The sequence below is a fragment of the Gobius niger genome (genome assembly GCF_951799975.1).
Source record: "Gobius niger genome assembly, chromosome: 23".
Classification (NCBI taxonomy): domain Eukaryota; kingdom Metazoa; phylum Chordata; class Actinopteri; order Gobiiformes; family Gobiidae; genus Gobius; species Gobius niger.
Window position 1 is genome coordinate 10,817,775 of NC_136874.1, and position 18,119 is coordinate 10,835,893.

Here is an 18,119-nt window from a genome sequence, read left to right on the forward strand (position 1 = left end):
CAGGTAAACATGTAGCCTGACAATGCAAATGTGCCTGTGTATATATATATATGTGTGAGTGCATGTCTGCAGGCGAAAGATGCATTCACAGATTAAGACCTTAAGAGAAACTTTATTTCATTAACTTTTATTCTATACATTCATTCAAAGAAAACAATGCATTAAAACCGATCCATCTTCAAGATTAAATAAAAGAAAACCCACTGGCCGCATGCCACCCGAGTCACACACAAGTGTACATATACAGACAGGAAATGCAGGAAAATAATAAGAAAATAATATGCCTATGTACAGCAAAAGCTCACATAACTCATGTAACAAAATAAGACATTATGTTTTAAGGATACACAAGGCCACAATGAACAATCATGTACTATCCAGACCGTGGTTTGATTTTCCTGAAACCCGAAGCTGATGAAATGAGTAACAAGTAACCTTCAAAGTAAACAATGCTCTACATTTCCACAGGAGTTCTGAGTAAATAAAAGACTCTTAATTATTCTGACTTTATAATGCACATATTTAACATGAGAAGCGATCAAAAATGTCATAAATGCTCAATGAAAATGTCTTTAAAATGTATTGCCAAAGTCTTCTAAACTACTAGCATGTTTATAACAAAAAACTATACACGTCGCTTTGCCGCCTTTCACATCTCATCAGTGGATTCTGACATGGAGCGCTCTCTTCTTTCCCGGTACGTGACAAAGTTCAGCAGATCCACAGCCGTGACCACACCAAAAACCATCTGCTTCAAAGTGGGGGAGCCGTCTGTCAAGTCTGAAAGCAGGTAAATACACGGAAATTAAAAAAGGACAATATGAGGCTTTTTTTGTTTGTTTGCAACTCTATACAAATGAGCTTCCATTCCATTTTCTCGGTGAATGTAAAAAGTGAATGTGGGTAATTCAAATGAGATTGTAAATGTGAAAGTGGTTTCTATTTAACCTATATAAATGCATTTTTTTTAAATGAAGATTCAGTCTGTGAGTTAATGTTAAAGGATTATTTTGTCAAGCTCTTTCCTGTTGAGGCCATTTGAAATGTATTATTTATCCTCTAGGAGGCGCCAAAGTCTCTCAAAGTCTGAAGTATTTTTCATGCCTGCACTTACATTGGATCTGTTCATGCACCACAAGGGCGAAGTGGTCAGTCTCCAGTATGCGTGATACTTTCCCCAAGTTGTCAGTCAGACGAACCTAAAAATGTTTAGGTAAAAGGTTTAGAAAGTACTTACATGATGTGCCTTGTTAGTTTTTATTCATTGTTACCTGTTTAAACTGTTTGTAGAGCACTTTGCTGACTGGGTCGGAGATCTTGATTTTGCCTGCCAGAATGGAGGCCAGCATGTTTCCCAAAGTCACCATCCCGAGGATCAACCTGCAGAAAGAGAATGATACGTAAATACAAGCAATAAAGCATGTTCTTATTTTAATCATTTTTCAAAACACTTACCCTGCCTCATCCACAACGGGGGCTTGGTCAAATCCTTTGTCTTTGAGAATTTTAATGGTCTTTTGGCAGGTGACACTTGACAAAACAGTAAGTGGAGCTGACAAATTCAGGCCCTGGAGCTTCAAGTTCCACCACCTAAAAAGGAACAAGTATTCTGTTAGGCCCACATTATAATTTGCAAACTAAAAAACACTGGCACTATTCAAGACGTACCAAGGTTTTTTCACCATCAAGTCTTCCTCACTTAGGAAGCCCTTCTGAACCATCCACTTGTCATTCAGAAACTTGGACCTGGAGGGGAAAAAAGTCATAAATTATTCCCTTTTGCACTTCCAGTCCTCGAGCTGCCATTTGTTTAAGTGACTTTAAACTATTTTTAGTTTTGTAACGGATTATCTTACATGTAGTTTCGGATGGAGTCTGGCAAGATCACGACACAGCGCTGGCCTTCTTTCAGTTCTTTGGCAACATTCACGGCTGCAGCCATAGCTGTGCCTGAGCTGCCTCCTGTAATAGGATTTGAAAAGGTGAAAAGTTTTGGATTACATTACTGAAAAGAGGCATTAATTGAGAAATTGGAGCATGGCATTTACCGCAAAGCAATCCCTCTTCTCTAATAAGCATACGGGACATGTTAAAGGACTCCTCATCATTGGACTTGTACCACATGTCGATAACCTGAGGAAAAAACAACGACATGTGAAACAATGTAGAAACAACAGTAAAGAGAAATGTGCTTCTTTTTTTTTACTCACAGATCTGTCCAGCACTGTGGGGATAAAGTCGTACCCAATGCCCTCCACCTCATACTGCGTTTTGTCGGTTTTGTTAAGCTCATCTGGCTCAGCGAGAATAGAGCCCTCTGGGTCAACACCAACGATCTGTAAAGAAAAGAAACCATACTTCACACAGACTGAACAGAAGGCCTCTCACTGCTCATGGACAGTGATATGATATCAGATATCAAGTGTGGCGAGAGGCAACATACTTTGATATCGGGGCAGCGTTCCTTCAGTTTACGTGCAATGCCTGTAATGGTCCCGCCAGTCCCTGCACCAGCAACCAGCATGTCCACTTTACCTGTATCGTCAAGAAGAGCAGAGATATATTAGAGTATTGTCATCTGCAGTGGGCTCCCAAAATATGTTGGGAAAAATGTTGTGGAAAAACGATAAACCGTTTACATTGTTTTTTTGAAACCCTATACATAAAATACAGGTTCATTCCATCTTTCAGTCATAGTTGAGCCGTTTCAAATGTCCATAAAATCCTAGGTATACTTTATAACTTTTACCGACTTAAACTGCAAAATAACAGGAAAAAATGTAGGGAAACTAATACTCCCTAAACACACTGACTGGTTTATTTCAGTGACAATCTGTTTTTTTTTCCATTGTAACTTTGTTACACAAACTGCACTTAGATCCTGTAAACTTAGTGTGTAGTTTGTTTATCGTGTGAATGTCTGCCTTTAAATGTCATCTGGATTGGCTGTAGCCCCAAAAAACATCAAAGTAGACCCTAATTGTGATATACAGATGTTTAAATTGGTAGTGGAAAATTCTTTGTAGGCCTATTGAAATGATTAGTTTTACGTAGACCCTATTGATATCACAAAGGCTGCACTGGGGACACAGGCAGCAATGTTTGCTTGGTATAAAAACTGGTATAAAGACTTTAAAAGTAGGCATTAGGGCATAGGCATATTTATATAAAAAAATTCATGACATGATGTGTTGCCTTTTGCCTTTGTATTCCATAGATGTGACCACTTTATGAAGGCGATGCTGCAGCCTGATTGGTTTCATCATATTTGAATCCTGTAAGTATCGGCTACAGTTTATATGTTGTTCTAAAAAGGCTTGAATAGTCTGGAACGGGCCATCCCATACATTTTTACTAGAACCATGTCAAAGTCATGTGTAAGTCTGCAAATGCTCGCAGCTAATATGCATAATTAATTCGGCGAAAGCCCTGAGGTTTTTGTCACTATTTTCGCCTGATGGAAGACAATAAATAAATTTAAAAAAGGAAAAGGAAACTTTAACTATTAAAACCCTCCTCTGGGCCCTGGTTCCTCAGTACATACCATCGCACTGAGCCAGGATCTCCTCAGCGGTGGTGTCGTAGTGCGCCAGTGGGTTGCTGGCGTTACGGTACTGGTCAAGGATGTGTGAGTTTGGGATCTCATTCTTCAGACGCCAGGCCACGCCCACGTGAGACTCCGGCGAGTCAAAACGGGCGCTGGTGGGTGTGCGGACGATTTCAGCCCCAAGAGCTCTCAAAACATCCACCTGGAAAGAGACCGTGATTATTGACTTGTGGTTCAAATTGTGAACATGTGACGCAGCAAATCTTAAATGAATCCTGACCTTCTCCATGCTCATTTTTTCAGGCATGACAATGATGCAACGGTATCCTTTCACAGCTGCAGCCAGAGCCAACCCAATTCCTTTTTTATGAAAAAAAAAAAACAAGTTTTACAACATTGTCGTGCAAAAATGCTGGCAGACTTCCCACAGTCAAATACCTGTATTTCCAGAAGTTGGCTCAATAATGGTGTCTCCGGGCTTAAGAGTCCCAGCTCTCTCTGCATCCTCCACCATGCGCAGGCTTATCCTGTCCTTCACACTGCCTCCCGCGTTGAAGAACTCACACTTTGCCACTGAGCGTGATAATAAACAGCATTACAAGAGAAAACATGTTGAGGTATTGTTTACTGTTTGAACTAGGCCAGAGAGTGATGACTCACATAGTTCACATTTGAGTCCAAAAGCTTTGGGGATCTTGTTGATGCGCACAAGGGGAGTGTCTCCAATGCGGTGGAGAATATTTGGAAGAATAGATGGATTAGGGGCTCTGAAAACAGTAGAACAAACTTGTTTTACAGAAGCAAAAAAATACAAATATAATGACAATTTTGATTATGCTGCAGTACTCGTGTGTGTCTGTATTTTTGCACTCAATATGGAAAAGCACCTTGGGGCAGTACTCTGTTTTTAAAATGTGCTACATAAATAAACCTTGACCTTGACCTTGATTACTTGCAATTGTTGTCAGTAAAAATTGCCAATAGTTGTTGCTTTTTTGCCATGATTCTGCAGCCATAGATTTAAGTAATAAAATGGTAAGAACTTGTGTCATGGTTTAACTCACTTCGGGACATGAGTGTGAGGAGAGTTGGCTCCTGAGCCTCCAAGGCTCCAGGTGCAGCGGCTGGGGAGGTCAGGGCGGATCCATTTCCTCTCCACAACAACGTTCTTTGTGTTGATTTGGATCTTCCCATTGGTTTCCTCTTTGTCAGACGGGTCGTGCGAGGATTTGGTCACACCGTTGACTGGGAAAGGCTTGGTTTCTCCGTTCAGGATCTTGGCCGCGTGTGGGCACACTGCACCATGAACTGGGCTCTCTTTGGACAAAGGAACTGATGGCATGATTTTACCTGAGACACAATCAAAACAACAGTTAAATACAAGTTGGTGTTCCTGTTTGAGCTGAGTCATGCTTATTAAAACAAACATGATAACGGCAAAAAGTGCAACACCCTTGAGTCATTAAGGAGTGTTTGGAATCTTTTGTGCAGTCATGATGATAGAGCGAGCTATAGACTCAAAAGGAGAACTACAATGGCGAACATGAGACATGAGAAACATTGCATCATTCCTATCTAAAGCACATTTTCAAAACTGCAATAAAAGTCACACGGAAGAAGGAAGCCAGATAGTGGGTTTCTTATCTTCAACACTAATGTTGTGCTAAGTTAATTGCCAATAAAACAAATGTGATTATTTTTAAAAGGTTGAGATGAAGTGAGCGGAGGTCTGGCCCTATAAAGGGAGATGAGTCAGGATATTGCCGGATATTTGCACAGGGCAAGTTCGTTAAATGAAGCTTCACTAATGCAAAGTAAAAAGAGGAGCCACTAAAAGCAGCCCCTCATTTGAAATCTGTGTAGCTTGAAGGAACCCTCCACACACACAATATTTACATTTCGAGCCCCTGTACACTAAGTCTACATAGGTTACTCATTAGGGGCCAGAGTCAGGCCATAATGGCAAGTATGTGAAACTGGGGGCAACATGATCCTTTATGGCACACTAGTCATGTAAGGGGCCAAAAGGATCAACGGCACTTTTATATTTTACATAATCCTCAATCCTTTTTTTAATTGAAAGAATCAAGTGACAAATATAAGCCTAGTGTACCAGACTAATAATCTCACAAGGGAGTTCTGCTTATCTGCTTAGATCCTTGGGTTCTAATCTGCAGTGGTATGCTCTCTCAGACCCGGCCAAAAGGCAAATGGAAAGAGTGAAACATCACAGGCTATAGAGACTACCCACTCAGCCATGGCCTAATAAAGAGCCAAATGTGAATAGCAGGTATGTTGGCCCTATAAACACACAATGAAAACACGAAGGGTCGTCACGTTCACCCGCCTGCCATGAGGTCAATGACTAATTACGGCTCGCATACAACTCAGCAGTAGTAGGCTTTAAATACACCTGTCATCGCAGACGGACCGGCACATGTGCGTCAACAAACAGTACATAAAGGGTACAGGACTCTGCGCACGTATCCGTCCCACAGCATCCAAGCTAGCACGTTTATACCCAGTTCGTTTTATTGACACCGGCATCGACGGGCGAACACAGTGGTGAGCCGTGTCCTCTGTGGTCAGTTACATAAGATAACGGACACATTTTTCACCCATTTATTCTGACTATAGGCGGCATAGTAATATCATGGTTGCAGGCTGTATACAAATAAGGATGTCTGGTTACGCATGAGGAAATGAAGCCTTTTTATCATTTCCTTTTTTTTAATGATTGGCACAAAGCTGGAATCTAACTGCTTACTAACGGTTAATCGCCATTTCCTTACATTTCGGTGCGTTCCCCCCATGCAAATCACGCGGATGCTGGGAGAAGAAGTGTGAATCAGGACTGCGCAGAACATCATTGCATCAGACTCGTAGTGACGACGCGAGCGCATTAGCCGCGGCTCCACATCCACTAAACGTACCCACACTTACGGTTCATGTCGGGATGAAAGCGCTACAGCATCTTTCCACTCACCTGGTTATTGAAGGCGAACGGTGAGAAAGGATCCCGAGCGCGGACACGCATGAGCCGAGGGCAACACCGCGGAGTGCCAGACTTCCGACAAAGCCAGCAGTTTTTGGTGACGGACACGTGGGTCGAGAGAGTACGTGGGTAAAGTTAAACGGACGCGTCTCATTGGCTGAAACGGGGGCGTCTGTTTGGTCTCCGGTGCCAATCAACGATGCGCTTTCTCAATATGGTGTTTGGGAAAAGGCAGTGGTGTACAAATAGTGTGCAGCATGTGTTTACTTTTTATTGGCACACGCGGCTTCAAACGACGCTCGTGAGACGCAGCTTGAACACTTCACAGAGCAATGACGACTTATCACCTTCCCCAGACAAAAAAACAGAAGCAATGTTTTCCTCATAAGCCGTTTTTTAAAGACTCCAGATGATCCTTCAGCCATAACTGCACAATAAATAAATGTTATGTATATCTCTCAATAACTCACAGAAAAGGCAGAGGTACAAATTCATTTTTTTTTTTATTGTGAAAGCGACACAAGCTCATTATTTAAAAAAGGGAATAAAAGGAAAACACTTGACAATTCACAAAAATAAAGAAAATAACTGTTGTTACAGCTATGTGTAACTGGGCTAGATGTGGGTCTTTTTCCTAGAACCGTCCAGAGCGCTCCCGATCCCTCGATCTGCGCTTCTCACGGTCCCGCCGCCGATCTCTGGAGCGAGAGCGCCGCTGCTCTCTAGAACGCGAGCGAGATCTATGCCTGGTGGAACATCAAAAAAAGTCAATGTGCTTTTGTTTGTTCATTATAAATAGTCATTAAAAATATAAAAAAAGTTTTTACCTTTTCCTTCGGCGTCCATACAACTCCCTTCGAAGTTCTCTTGAAATTGGTTTGAGATGCATAAAATTGCAAAACCCACCACGAGTGCATTCCCTGTTAAATCCAGCACAAAAAGGGTTAAAGTTAAGTCTGCCGTCTGTACCAAAAACCAAAACGAATGTTCGGTACAAGGCCAGCTTAGTTTATCTGCACATCTGAGCCAAGCCCACAACAGCCAGTGGAAAGTTACCAGCACCAATTTCCAGAATGGTGTTTATTTCATTCGACGTTTATAATAAGTACCATGGCTTGACTTCCTACCTACAACAACAAGCTCCTAGATCAAAAACAGCTGAGGAGGCTCAAGGAAAAAAAAAAAATCACAAGATAATCATGACACAGTTTAGCTTTGGAAGATGCTCTTCAAGGGCTGGTGGTGTGGACGAGTGCTTTATGAGCTACAGAAGTCTGCGACGATTTATCAAATCTCATAAAATAACCTTTCTTACTCTAAATCTGTACTAGACTGAACATTTACAACTTGTGAAAAAGGGGCAAAGGCCTTGGTTAATATCACTGTAAACTGAGTAATAAGCCTCCAATCTAAGAATCTGCACACACAAGATGTTCCATGAAAAACATGCTTGTATTGAGCCAAGAGCATTGGGTGTGAGTTCACCCATCACTGAATTAAAGTGATACTAACCCCATTTCATATTGTCGACAGCAGGCTTCCCTGAAGTCAGTGACTGGAGAGAGTTCTGCATGGATGGGCTGCGCATTAAACCATCTGTTGTTCAGGTCCATGACTGCTTTCTCTGCATCTTCCTCACGACGAAACTACACATTTGCATAAACAACAATGTACTTTTAGAGCCACATTTAGAAAAAAAAAGGTGTACTTTAAAGACATTTGTCACCTTGACATAAACGTTGCCCACAAGGTGATCACCAAGGTTGTCACAAACGTTCATTTCTTCCACCTCTCCATATTTCTCCTCCATCTCTGTGAACACCTCCTATTTTAACACAACAGCATGACAAGGCAACATTAAAAAATGCTGATGAGATGTGAAAATCTAATCAGATTCATTTGATTTTAGACTCTCAATGCCATCTCAAAAGTCAGACAGACGTGTATCAAATCAGCAGCCATGTTTTCACAGGCAGATAAGTGGTGATGTTAATGTGACGTCATTAATTGAAAAGTGGGACAAGGACATGGCAAACGAGCACAAAATGTTACTGACCTCAAAGAACTCGTCATAATGCTCTTGCATTTCCACATCGCTGACAGCGCCTACAAAACGTCAGCACAAAGTTAAGCACAAGGTGCCAAATTCAGCTGAAAACTGATTATTGAAACTGCTTAGCACGGACCATCTGTAGGAACAATTTTCTTTAATTCTCACCAGAAAAAATAATATTGTATGACATGTTTCACATCAGTCAGCAATGGGCTTAAAACAAACATGCAAAACAGCATGTAGTATTCAATCTACATCCAGAAAATGAAATGGCGCGTCCTGCCGTAAGTAAAATTAGGTCCTATTGACTGGGATGTGTCATTTTAAAACAGTCAATGCCAGAGGGTCCTGCAGATAAAAGGAAGACTTACAGTGTAAACCATCGGCAGACTGGGCAGAGATTTGAAGGTAATGAAGGTAAATGTTCAAGAGGGAAATAGTCTGAAATACAAAACGTAAACTTTTGTGACAAACATCCACCAAAGCTTAGAGCTGGGGAAGAAAAAATTGGATTAGATTTTCTGGAACTTTACAAACTACAAAGAGTTTCGAATGTTTTTTTTTTGGTATGTCTTTTTAGATGTTCTAATATGTAACAAGAGAAAGAAAAAAAAATAAAACCTCACAATAAGCTTCAGTCAAATAAGCTACAAAGAGGATTATAGGGATTCTGTCACAATATAATTCAGTTCAGCGAGTTCACACTGTTCAAATTGGTTCATAAGGGGAGAAAAACAATAATTTGAGTACCCGTTACTGACAATGGCAAATGAAAATGACTTTTAAAACACATACGGCCACAAAAAGCACTACACCCACCTGCCTTCAAAGGGTTATTAGAGTTTTATTAGTCTCAAATAAATGGATAGCTTTATCAATATTGAGGAGTAATCAACCACAGGTCACTTGTGTTACACTGATATGTAATAGTAGAGGCAAGTCAACCGGACATGCCTCTTGTCATGTGCGCCAGGGACAAGGTGTTTATTGTTGCTTGTCTACATCTAATAAGAGATAACATATCACCCATTCACTGAACGGATGTGCCAAAAGTGTTATATAACAGTTGAAAAGCCATAACAACAACACTATATTCCCATGTAACAAATAAAGATTACTTACAGCGAGAGGCGTCCGCTGTCTGAGCACTGTTCTGGGGATTACGGTAGATATTCTGAATCAAGATAGTCTGCAAATACAAGCACACAATCTGCATGTGTTAGAGCTTATTACGCCTGGATATCACTTGACAAAACGTGAAAACAGAATGAAGAATAAATATATTGAGAGAAAATACACAAAAGACTCACCTGGCTGAAGGTTGGTTTGTTGTGCAATCTTGAGCAGCGGTCCCCATGTCTGCATGCTCCGATTTTGAAGTAGAAAGAACAGTTGACTCTAAAAATTATAAGAGAATAAATGAATCAAACGCCCATGGCTAGATGACACGTAGGGCTAATCGTTTTAATCCCTGCTGCAGAAATGGCTCATGAATATTTCACAACCACAAATAGTTCATGCAAGTGTCTTCTTCTATTAAACAGATGTGAGGAAGCAACATCCACTACGTTTTGAGCAACAGCACTATCAAACTGCATGATTTCGGTACACCAACAGGAATCGAATAACCAAGCACCGTATTTGTAGGCCAATTCTTAAAAACTAAAACCTCCAAGTTTGACTCACGATAATAGTTCGAGTTGAATGCTTGCTAAACACAGTGTAAAGGCGCATAAACATTATTTTCAGCAACTTTCAAACGTCTTATTTGAACACCTAGCATTCCCTCCAAAAGCGCCTTCTGCTGCTCTCCACTGGTGGAGCAAGACAGGAACTTACAGTCCGCCCACTTTGCGAAATACCTCCCAAAAGATACTTGAAATGGATTATTACTGCAAAGCCCCGCACAAAAGAATAAATGGTGAATGCGGAACTAAAACAGAATAGCGTAAGGGATTGCAAAAGCGAAACATATGGGAAGAGGCTGCAGCTCCCTGAGGTTAGCTAAGGTTCCTGCGAGTCTCTCATTCAACGCGTTAGCTTCTCTGGGCACACGGCGGCCCGAGTTACGCATTTATCGGGCTATAAAGTGCATAAATAACCCTCGATGGAATATACGCTGTAGAATTGCATAAACTATTTGATCACACAATTGCAGTTCAGCAAATCAAACGTTAAGATGCAAAATTAACTTACTTGTCTTTCTCAGTGCCGAAAATGGATGCCAGGTACTCCGCCATTTTCGGCTCGCCGGAACGTAAGGCCGTACGTCACTGCGTACGTACGTGCTGTAATCATTGGGTCTGCAGTGAACATGTTTAGCCACTTGAGTGCGCTGTTGCTCAATATAAACAATGAGCTCCCCAACAAGTCATTTCCAATATACAATCTGTTTTTTTTTTTACTTATACCATTACCTACATATACATTGAATAAGGTAGTATGGGATTTTATATTCTTAATATATTCATACGGCCAAATATGTGAAAAAATAAATACATGATCCCAAGACAGATTAAACACACTTGAGTTGTTTTTTTTTTTTACATGTTATTTGAAAATAATTTTCTTCTTCATCTTTTTTTTATCACTTGGCTCAACTATGGTTGTTGTAAATTTGGAAATAATATTTGACTGACTGATCCCAAAGCATGTCTACCCAAGCTCACCAAAGGCCCTTTAGTCTTTGGTGGAGCAGGTACATATATTTGAATAACTTTTTGAAGTAACTGCACTTTTTAGACTATATCATATGGTCCTTTTTATTTCTACTTGAGTAATATTATAATGAAGTATCTGAACTCTGCCTTGAGCAAAAAAAAATGTATATTTGTATATATTGTTCTGTCATTTTCTTTGGAAAGATTAGGATTTTCAAATTATTTAATATTATCTTCAGACTTTTACATTCAAACAGTTACTCAGCACTCACATTTCTCAGTAGCATTCTCTCCAAGTGCTGTCCAAGTAAAGTTACTCTTACTTGAGTAAAAATCTGCTGCTCTACTCTACCCTGTTGAATCTGGTTTGTATGTGGGCCATTCAACAGGTTGACCGCTTTACCTGTTGGCTGTCCGCACAGTTGATGACACCAGCTGATAGTAACCACATAATTTGCACCCAGTTGTTTGTGAGGTCATATAATTCAACACTTTCTTTAAAGCACAGTGTACAGTCTTCCTCCAAAAAACCACAGCACCTATGCACACGCAGCCGCACTCGTTTGCAAGACATACATGAAAGGTATGGAAAGGAAGTCAGCGTCACCCCCCCCAAACCCGATCAGGTTAAATGTGCATTTAAGTCACACGATTTGCAGCAAATAAATGAGGGGCTTGGGGTTGTTTTTTAATGGGAAGCCCCCCTATACCTTCTGCAGAAGAATCACCGCCCACAAATGTACTGCATCTGTCGGCTTGAAACTCTGGGGGAAACTGACTTGAGGTAGTGAAAGAGGAAGCAACGCATGAAACAGCATCAGCCTCAGAACCTTTAAAATGTACTTGGAGAAACTTCTGCCATTTGGACTTGTTGGATGTGGCAGATGATAAAATCTACCCCAGGACCTGACAAGATGAAGGTTTCCCATCACGACTGGACTTTCAGGCTGTTTGTGATGGCAGTGCTGTTCCTCTCTTTGAGCGCTCAAAGTAAGTTTGTTTATATTAGCCTGGTTACTGACTTACGTCTTTGTACTGTATGAGTGTTCCTCTTTTCAGATTTATAATGTCAGCTAAATATCGAAAATACATGCAGGGTCATTGGCAACGAAATTTCATTCTTAGTACGCAGTTTCTATGTTTTTACCTTGAATGACAATAAAGTTATCTATCTATCTAGGAAACAATATTAATCAAATGAACTATAAAGTAAAAACAAGAAAGATTTGGCAAAGTAAAATGTATATAAATAAATGTAAAAACACACAAGCTTCAATTCATTTTTCTGAACCAATATTAATATAAACACTTATTAAGACTTTCAGTTACTGTGATTCATAATGTAAATGGGGTGAATCTTTTTAGTTATGCAAGAATATTAAGTGCTTTCTAATTTGTTCCATAGTATGAGGGAGTGAGTGTGGGGGCATGCACCCTATTATGTACAAACGAACACATTTTCTTCCAATTACTGTACTTTTTTTCTTTTTTTTTTCAAAACTCACCCACACAATACAGTGTCATGTCACTTTTTTAATTATGAGAAAGAAGAAATTTGATCTTGGTGATAGATAATTATAAGCACAATTTTGTATGAGTGTGGAACAAAAATAACAGAGAATAAATAATAACGTGTGGTTGATCAATGAAAGTGAGACATGATTATATTTTTTGTTGGTTACAGATAAAGAGGGAAATTGTGAACTTGGAATCCATGTGCGACGAGACACAAGTCATAATGTGTCAGTTGGAGATCGACTAAAGATTTCCTGCCCAGTCTCGTTCTGTGACAACTCTCCACCATCAGTCACCTTGTTTAAACATGAAACAGATGGTTATAAACCTGTGAACATGAGTGACCGCGTTAAAACAGAGTGGGAAATAAAAGGCAATTCTGAAGGAATATCTTATTTTATCATCGAAAATGTCCAAGAGTCTGACAGAGGAGAGTATCAGTGTCGAGCTGGAAACAATGTGGGGCATACCATTATGGTCCATGTCACTGGTGAGATAGAAGTTTGTATATTCTGTAACGCACAACTGTAAGCTTTTATAATAATGAAATTAATAAGAAATCTTTACTATTTTAGGGGACATTGCAGATGTTAATACGACACTACAAGATCAAACAAGTGAGAATGTCGAATTTCTAAATCTTAAACACATTCTCTTCCTCCTTGCTGATGGTTGTTTGCATTTTCCTGTTTTTCAGATCACACTTTCCCTGATGTCCAAAACGAGACACAGTTGTGGCTTTACCTGTACACTGCTGTAGGAATTGGGGGATTTGTCCTCATAGTGATAGTTATTTCTGTTATATCAATGCGAGGATGCAATGGTAAGTACGACAGAAATCCAGTTATAGCATATGTTAAACAAACTATGAGTAAAGCATATTGTTTGACGGCAGGAGGACGAAAGAAACAGACTCAAAGTGAAAACCAGGTATTTCATCATAAGCAATTATTTCATTTATGAAGTTCTTATCTTACATCTTCCAGATTCTTGATGTGACAGTTGTAAAACACTTTCATTTTAATACTTACAGTACATGGACGTCCCCATGATCGAACAGCGTGTCCATCACTCAAGCAACCAGGCGTTACCGAGACCAAGCCCCTGTGGAACCCCATCTCACCGGACCAGCAGGAAAGCAAAGTCTCCCTCTGCTCCCCCTCTGAGAAACGACTACAGACAGATGGAAGAGCAAAGGAACGGTCCGGTAGAACAGGGGAGCTCTGTTGTCTATGCAGCTTTGAACCATCAGCATCTGGCGGGGGCTTCTCCACGGGCCAGGACTACAGTGGACGAGAGTTCGGAATATGCAGCCATTCGGGTCTCCTAAAAGAGAGAGGACAGTTACTTGTTTTGACTTCTCCAAAGAACTTGTGATGAATTTGACATATAACAACTATGGGGAATGTTGATTAGAGAACAATGGATTTAAAGGACTAAATCAAACCACAAGGAACACTGACCTTCAAAATGAACATTCAGTCAAGTCTAAATAGCTAATACATTTATATTTTTTAGGCAGAAGAGTGAGAACAACAAAATATCCTGTCTTCATTCTATGTTATGATTCTTAACGTAAAGCCAGATCCTATAGAAATGGCAAAAGGCAACACACCTGTATATATTTTTATTCAGGTATTTTTCTAATATCGTGCATAACAGTTGTGAGGTTAAATAATGAATCTTATGAAGGCAGACAAATCATTAATTTCTGTTTTAACTGAATTTTAATTGATTAAAAGTGACACTGACATTTTAACACTACAACTCTTTTGGAGTTTTTGAGGTAGGACACAGGCCATCAGCTCATACGTGTCCAGTGTTAAAAAGTTACTATAATAATAATACATATTTTTTTGTAAATAGGCTATTTCTAATAAATTATCGCATATGTAATTTTTTCTCTGTATTTTCCTTATATTACTCTACTGCGCATTCTTGTGTTGAATCATTATTATTGTGAATCAAAATTAATTCAGAAAACAAACCTGAAATACGCAAGTCTAATCAAAGAAAATAATGCCGCACATTGGGCTAGCATGAGAGCTGTTGCGGCTAACACGTGCTCTGACGTGAGTTCTTAGCCAATCAATTAATCAAGTGGGCGGGGATTAATAAATACGGACCAATCGTATACAGGGAATCACACAGGTATATTTACATGATGTGGGAAGATGGCTTTAAACCAGCATTACTAATTACGTGGCTTTTTACATTTGACAACCATTAAAGCCACAGTGGCCCGTCAGCAAAAAAGGTCATGTCAAGCCATTGCTGAGACTTTTCATGAGGACACCATCCTCTGCCACAACACCCTTGATGACATTTTTTTTTTTTAAAGATAGAACTTTATTGATATCACAATGGAAAAATTCACATGTCACATCAACTCTCAAGAACACGGGGTGCAAATAATTTGGAAAATGTGCAAGCAAGTAATAGTTAACAGAGGCATCTTATGCACAATGAGTAATAAAAACTTCAAAAAGGGTTTGTTTTTGTCTGAGAGTAAATTTAATGTGATGACCATAACTGATGCAAGGAAAGCTTCACATAACCATGAGTTGCCACCTGCTGTTTGTAAAATATTCCTGCCAAGAAATTCATATATACAAAAATCCCTCATCACATGCTTTTCAGAACTTGTCCCATTCACAGGATTGTGTTGTAATTTGTTATGGTTGATTAATGGTCCCAGATACTTTTCAGAGCACATATAGCACAGTTGGAACACAGAAAATTATTATATCTTTCTTATTTGCAATTATTTCTGTTATTCAACTCAAAATGTGAAACTAACATATGATGTACACTCATAACATGCAAAGTTTTTTAATTTGGGCCATAATTATCAAAATTAAAACAAATAAAGGCTATACATATGTCACTTTGCATGTAATAAGTATATCATGTATTAGTTTCACATTTCAAGCCAAACTACAGAAACCAATGCACTTTTTAACGATATTAAAATTTTCCGAGTTTCACGTTTATATATAACTTGTTTTACAAAGTAAAAAGCTTTGTGTCATAATTGCATTTAGGCGAACTACAGACCCCATTTTCTTCAACAGGAAATAAACTGTGGTCCCTTGTGAAGTTTTTCACTCAAAGCTTTACAGATTCACAACTCAGTTGGCGTCATGTCAGTCTATGTGAACATCTTGAGACTGTCCATGTTAGTGGCATTTGTCCTTCCTCTGGATGCAGACAGTAAGTCTTGTTTTATGATATTTATACTTATACTGGTGTTAACGTAGTTCAGTGCAGAAAAAGGAGCATAACGGCATAAGTAACATCGGCAACAAAAATATTTGAGAATATAATGGTCCGAAACCAGATTATTTTTTCATTATCTCTTGCAGATGAAGATTCAATGTGTGAATCTGTAATCAGAGTCCGCCGCGGGACAGCATATAAAGCTTTTGAAGGAGTGGAAATGAAGATCTTCTGTCCTGTCCGTGTCTGTGATGGCGTTGTCCCTACAGTCACATGGTTTAAACGTGAAACAAGAGAGTATACACCTGTAAACCTGGGTGACCGTGTTTCTACTGAGTGGAAAACATTAAATGAAGCTGAAGGAAGATCAGCTTTAGTATTTCAAACTGTGCTCAGTTCAGATTCTGGACAGTATCAGTGTCGTAGTGGAAGCGTTATGGGCCATGTCATTCAACTTTCTCTAGGTAAGAACAGACTCTAACCACACAGCATTTATAAAAGTATGCTTCGCTTACTATTGTATAAGCAAAGAAATCTTCCATTATTAATTGCCACAACACTCTCTGACCGTGGGGTTCTCGTCTTGTCTTACAGTGACAGTTTGTACAAGTGAAGTGAAAGTCCATCGTGATGTAATGTATAATGCTACAGCTGGATATCCACTGAAGATTTCTTGTCCTGTTAAAGTCTGTAGAAGCATAAGCGTCAGCTGGTTTAAAAAAGAAACCGAGGGCTTCATGAGTTTGAAAATAAGTGACCGAATGACAACAAAGTGGATAAAAACGGATGAATTCGAAGCATTATATTTTTTGATCTTCCACAAAATCCTCAGTAGTGATTCGGGACAATACCAGTGTCAAAGTAGTAACTCTGCAAGTCACTTCATCCATGTCCTCGTCATAGGTAAGCATTCTGATTTGAGCAACCACAAATACCTCAAACTGACTGTAGCATTGTTATTTACACGGCTGTATGTGACTTCTTTCATTGCAGATGCTCCATATAATCTAAATGATTGGTCTTCTCTGTTCTACTTGATTGGAATGATTGTGTTCTTCATTGTCATCTTCAGTGTCTATGTCATATTAAAAAAATGCAAGGGTATGATACAAACACATAATAATACAAAAAAAATGCCTAATGAACTATTTGAATCTGATTTTAATCCACAGATGCAGCAAAGTCCAGAGCTGTGGCAAAAAAGTGCTCAAGCCCAAACGTTCTACACACAAAACAGACTGTTCATATTTACGACAATGACCTGTGATGTGTCTGCGCGTCGATGGATTTGGACTTTAAATGGTATTAGATTTGTACACTGATAAACTATTTTTTTCCTTCAACTAAACAGGCCTCGTAGCTTTTGAAAATGGGTTAAGAGTTGTTTCTTGTTTTAAGGCGGACTGATTTCATTGAAGAGGAAGTTGAACTTAACCACAAGTCAGTTACCTTCACTTTAAGTGGAAAGAATATGTCACCATCAACACCTTATCGCCCTCCCACTGCACAGAATAAACATTACTCAATAAAAGTCATTTGAATCTCTAGTTATCTTCCTAGTTTGTAATTTCATTTTATATTCCTAATAGGCCATATCTATCTAACATGATCATGTACTCAATTACATTTACTCAGGTAAGACTAAAAACTACTTTTGTGAGTACAGTACTTTCTACTTCCACTTGGGTAATATTTAGAGTATCTATACTCGAGCACAAAACTAGTAACTTGTGCCACTGTGAGTAAATTTTAAAGTGACAAATCTACATTTTGATGAGTTAAAAGATGTATTTTGTGTTTTGTTACTTGATTCTTCTTCATAATAATTCCTTTTTATATGCTTTCTATGGGATTTTACTTTTAAAATATAAACATCGTAACATAATTACACGTCTTGTCTCTCGTAATTTGTCACTTTTACACTCAGTTACTCAGTACTCACAGTACTCAAGTTAAATTTTCTCCAAGTATTTTATTTTACTCTCACTTGAGTACATATTTGGCCCTCTACTTTTTACTTCTACTTGAGTAAAATGATTTTAAAGTAACTCTTAGTTGAGTAAATACTTCAGCTACTCTCAGTTCAGTACAGATGCACTCCCCCATCTGAGTAATGTTTCCTAAAGAGCT

At 39.2% G+C, this 18,119-nt stretch overlaps 3 protein-coding genes and 1 long non-coding RNA gene across 4 annotated transcripts; 2 read left to right on the forward strand and 2 right to left on the reverse strand.

Annotated features, from left to right (window-relative positions):
* Nucleotides 1-96: 96 nt before the first annotated feature.
* On the reverse strand, nt 97-4,922 carry LOC306981848 (cystathionine beta-synthase-like). Its single transcript, XM_079581574.1, has 14 exons — nt 4,612-4,922; nt 4,208-4,314; nt 3,986-4,120; nt 3,828-3,907; nt 3,545-3,749; nt 2,444-2,535; nt 2,211-2,336; nt 2,049-2,133; nt 1,857-1,962; nt 1,669-1,746; nt 1,456-1,590; nt 1,272-1,380; nt 1,115-1,199; nt 97-780 (listed from the first exon to the last, which is right to left on the reverse strand). The coding sequence occupies exons 1-14, from the start codon at nt 4,887-4,889 to the stop codon at nt 650-652; spliced, it is 1,752 nt and encodes a 583-aa protein (XP_079437700.1). The 5' UTR covers nt 4,890-4,922; the 3' UTR covers nt 97-649.
* A 2,104-nt stretch (nt 4,923-7,026) lies between these two features.
* Nucleotides 7,027-10,902, reverse strand: LOC306981862 (splicing factor U2AF 35 kDa subunit-like). Its single transcript, XM_079581587.1, has 8 exons — nt 10,792-10,902; nt 9,906-9,993; nt 9,718-9,784; nt 8,599-8,648; nt 8,269-8,367; nt 8,055-8,188; nt 7,370-7,462; nt 7,027-7,288 (listed from the first exon to the last, which is right to left on the reverse strand). Exons 1-8 carry the CDS (start codon nt 10,833-10,835, stop codon nt 7,177-7,179), a joined length of 687 nt encoding a protein of 228 aa, XP_079437713.1. The 5' UTR covers nt 10,836-10,902; the 3' UTR covers nt 7,027-7,176.
* A 2,048-nt stretch (nt 10,903-12,950) lies between these two features.
* Nucleotides 12,951-14,228, forward strand: LOC306981863 (uncharacterized protein). The gene is made up of 4 exons (XM_079581588.1): nt 12,951-13,260; nt 13,468-13,593; nt 13,666-13,700; nt 13,804-14,228. Exons 1-4 carry the CDS (start codon nt 13,107-13,109, stop codon nt 14,098-14,100), a joined length of 612 nt encoding a protein of 203 aa, XP_079437714.1. The 5' UTR covers nt 12,951-13,106; the 3' UTR covers nt 14,101-14,228.
* A 2,305-nt stretch (nt 14,229-16,533) lies between these two features.
* Nucleotides 16,534-17,514, forward strand: LOC306981910. Its single transcript, XR_013794157.1, has 3 exons — nt 16,534-16,892; nt 16,983-17,090; nt 17,162-17,514. It is a non-coding gene; the product is annotated as an uncharacterized lncRNA (long non-coding RNA).
* The last annotated feature ends 605 nt before the right edge of the window (nt 17,515-18,119 follow it).

Excerpts from the sequence above, each read along its gene's own strand:
- LOC306981848 (XM_079581574.1), bottom strand. The coding sequence starts at position 4,889 with ATGCCATCAGTTCCTTTGTCCAAAGAGAGCCCAGTTCATGGTGCAGTG. Across the intron at positions 3,750-3,827 it reads AAAAAATGAGCATGGAGAAG|GTGGATGTTTTGAGAGCTCT; the intron begins GTCAGGATTCAT and ends GTCTCTTTCCAG. Across the intron at positions 1,747-1,856 it reads GACTCCATCCGAAACTACAT|GTCCAAGTTTCTGAATGACA; the intron begins GTAAGATAATCC and ends TTTCCCCTCCAG.
- LOC306981862 (XM_079581587.1), bottom strand. The coding sequence starts at position 10,835 with ATGGCGGAGTACCTGGCATCCATTTTCGGCACTGAGAAAGACAA. Across the intron at positions 8,649-9,717 it reads GACAGCGGACGCCTCTCGCT|GCGCTGTCAGCGATGTGGAA; the intron begins GTAAGTAATCTT and ends GACGTTTTGTAG. Across the intron at positions 8,368-8,598 it reads ATTATGACGAGTTCTTTGAG|GAGGTGTTCACAGAGATGGA; the intron begins GTCAGTAACATT and ends GTGTTAAAATAG.
- LOC306981863 (XM_079581588.1), top strand. The coding sequence starts at position 13,107 with ATGAGTGACCGCGTTAAAACAGAGTGGGAAATAAAAGGCAATTCTGAA. Across the intron at positions 13,594-13,665 it reads ATCAATGCGAGGATGCAATG|GAGGACGAAAGAAACAGACT; the intron begins GTAAGTACGACA and ends GTTTGACGGCAG. Across the intron at positions 13,701-13,803 it reads AGACTCAAAGTGAAAACCAG|TACATGGACGTCCCCATGAT; the intron begins GTATTTCATCAT and ends TAATACTTACAG.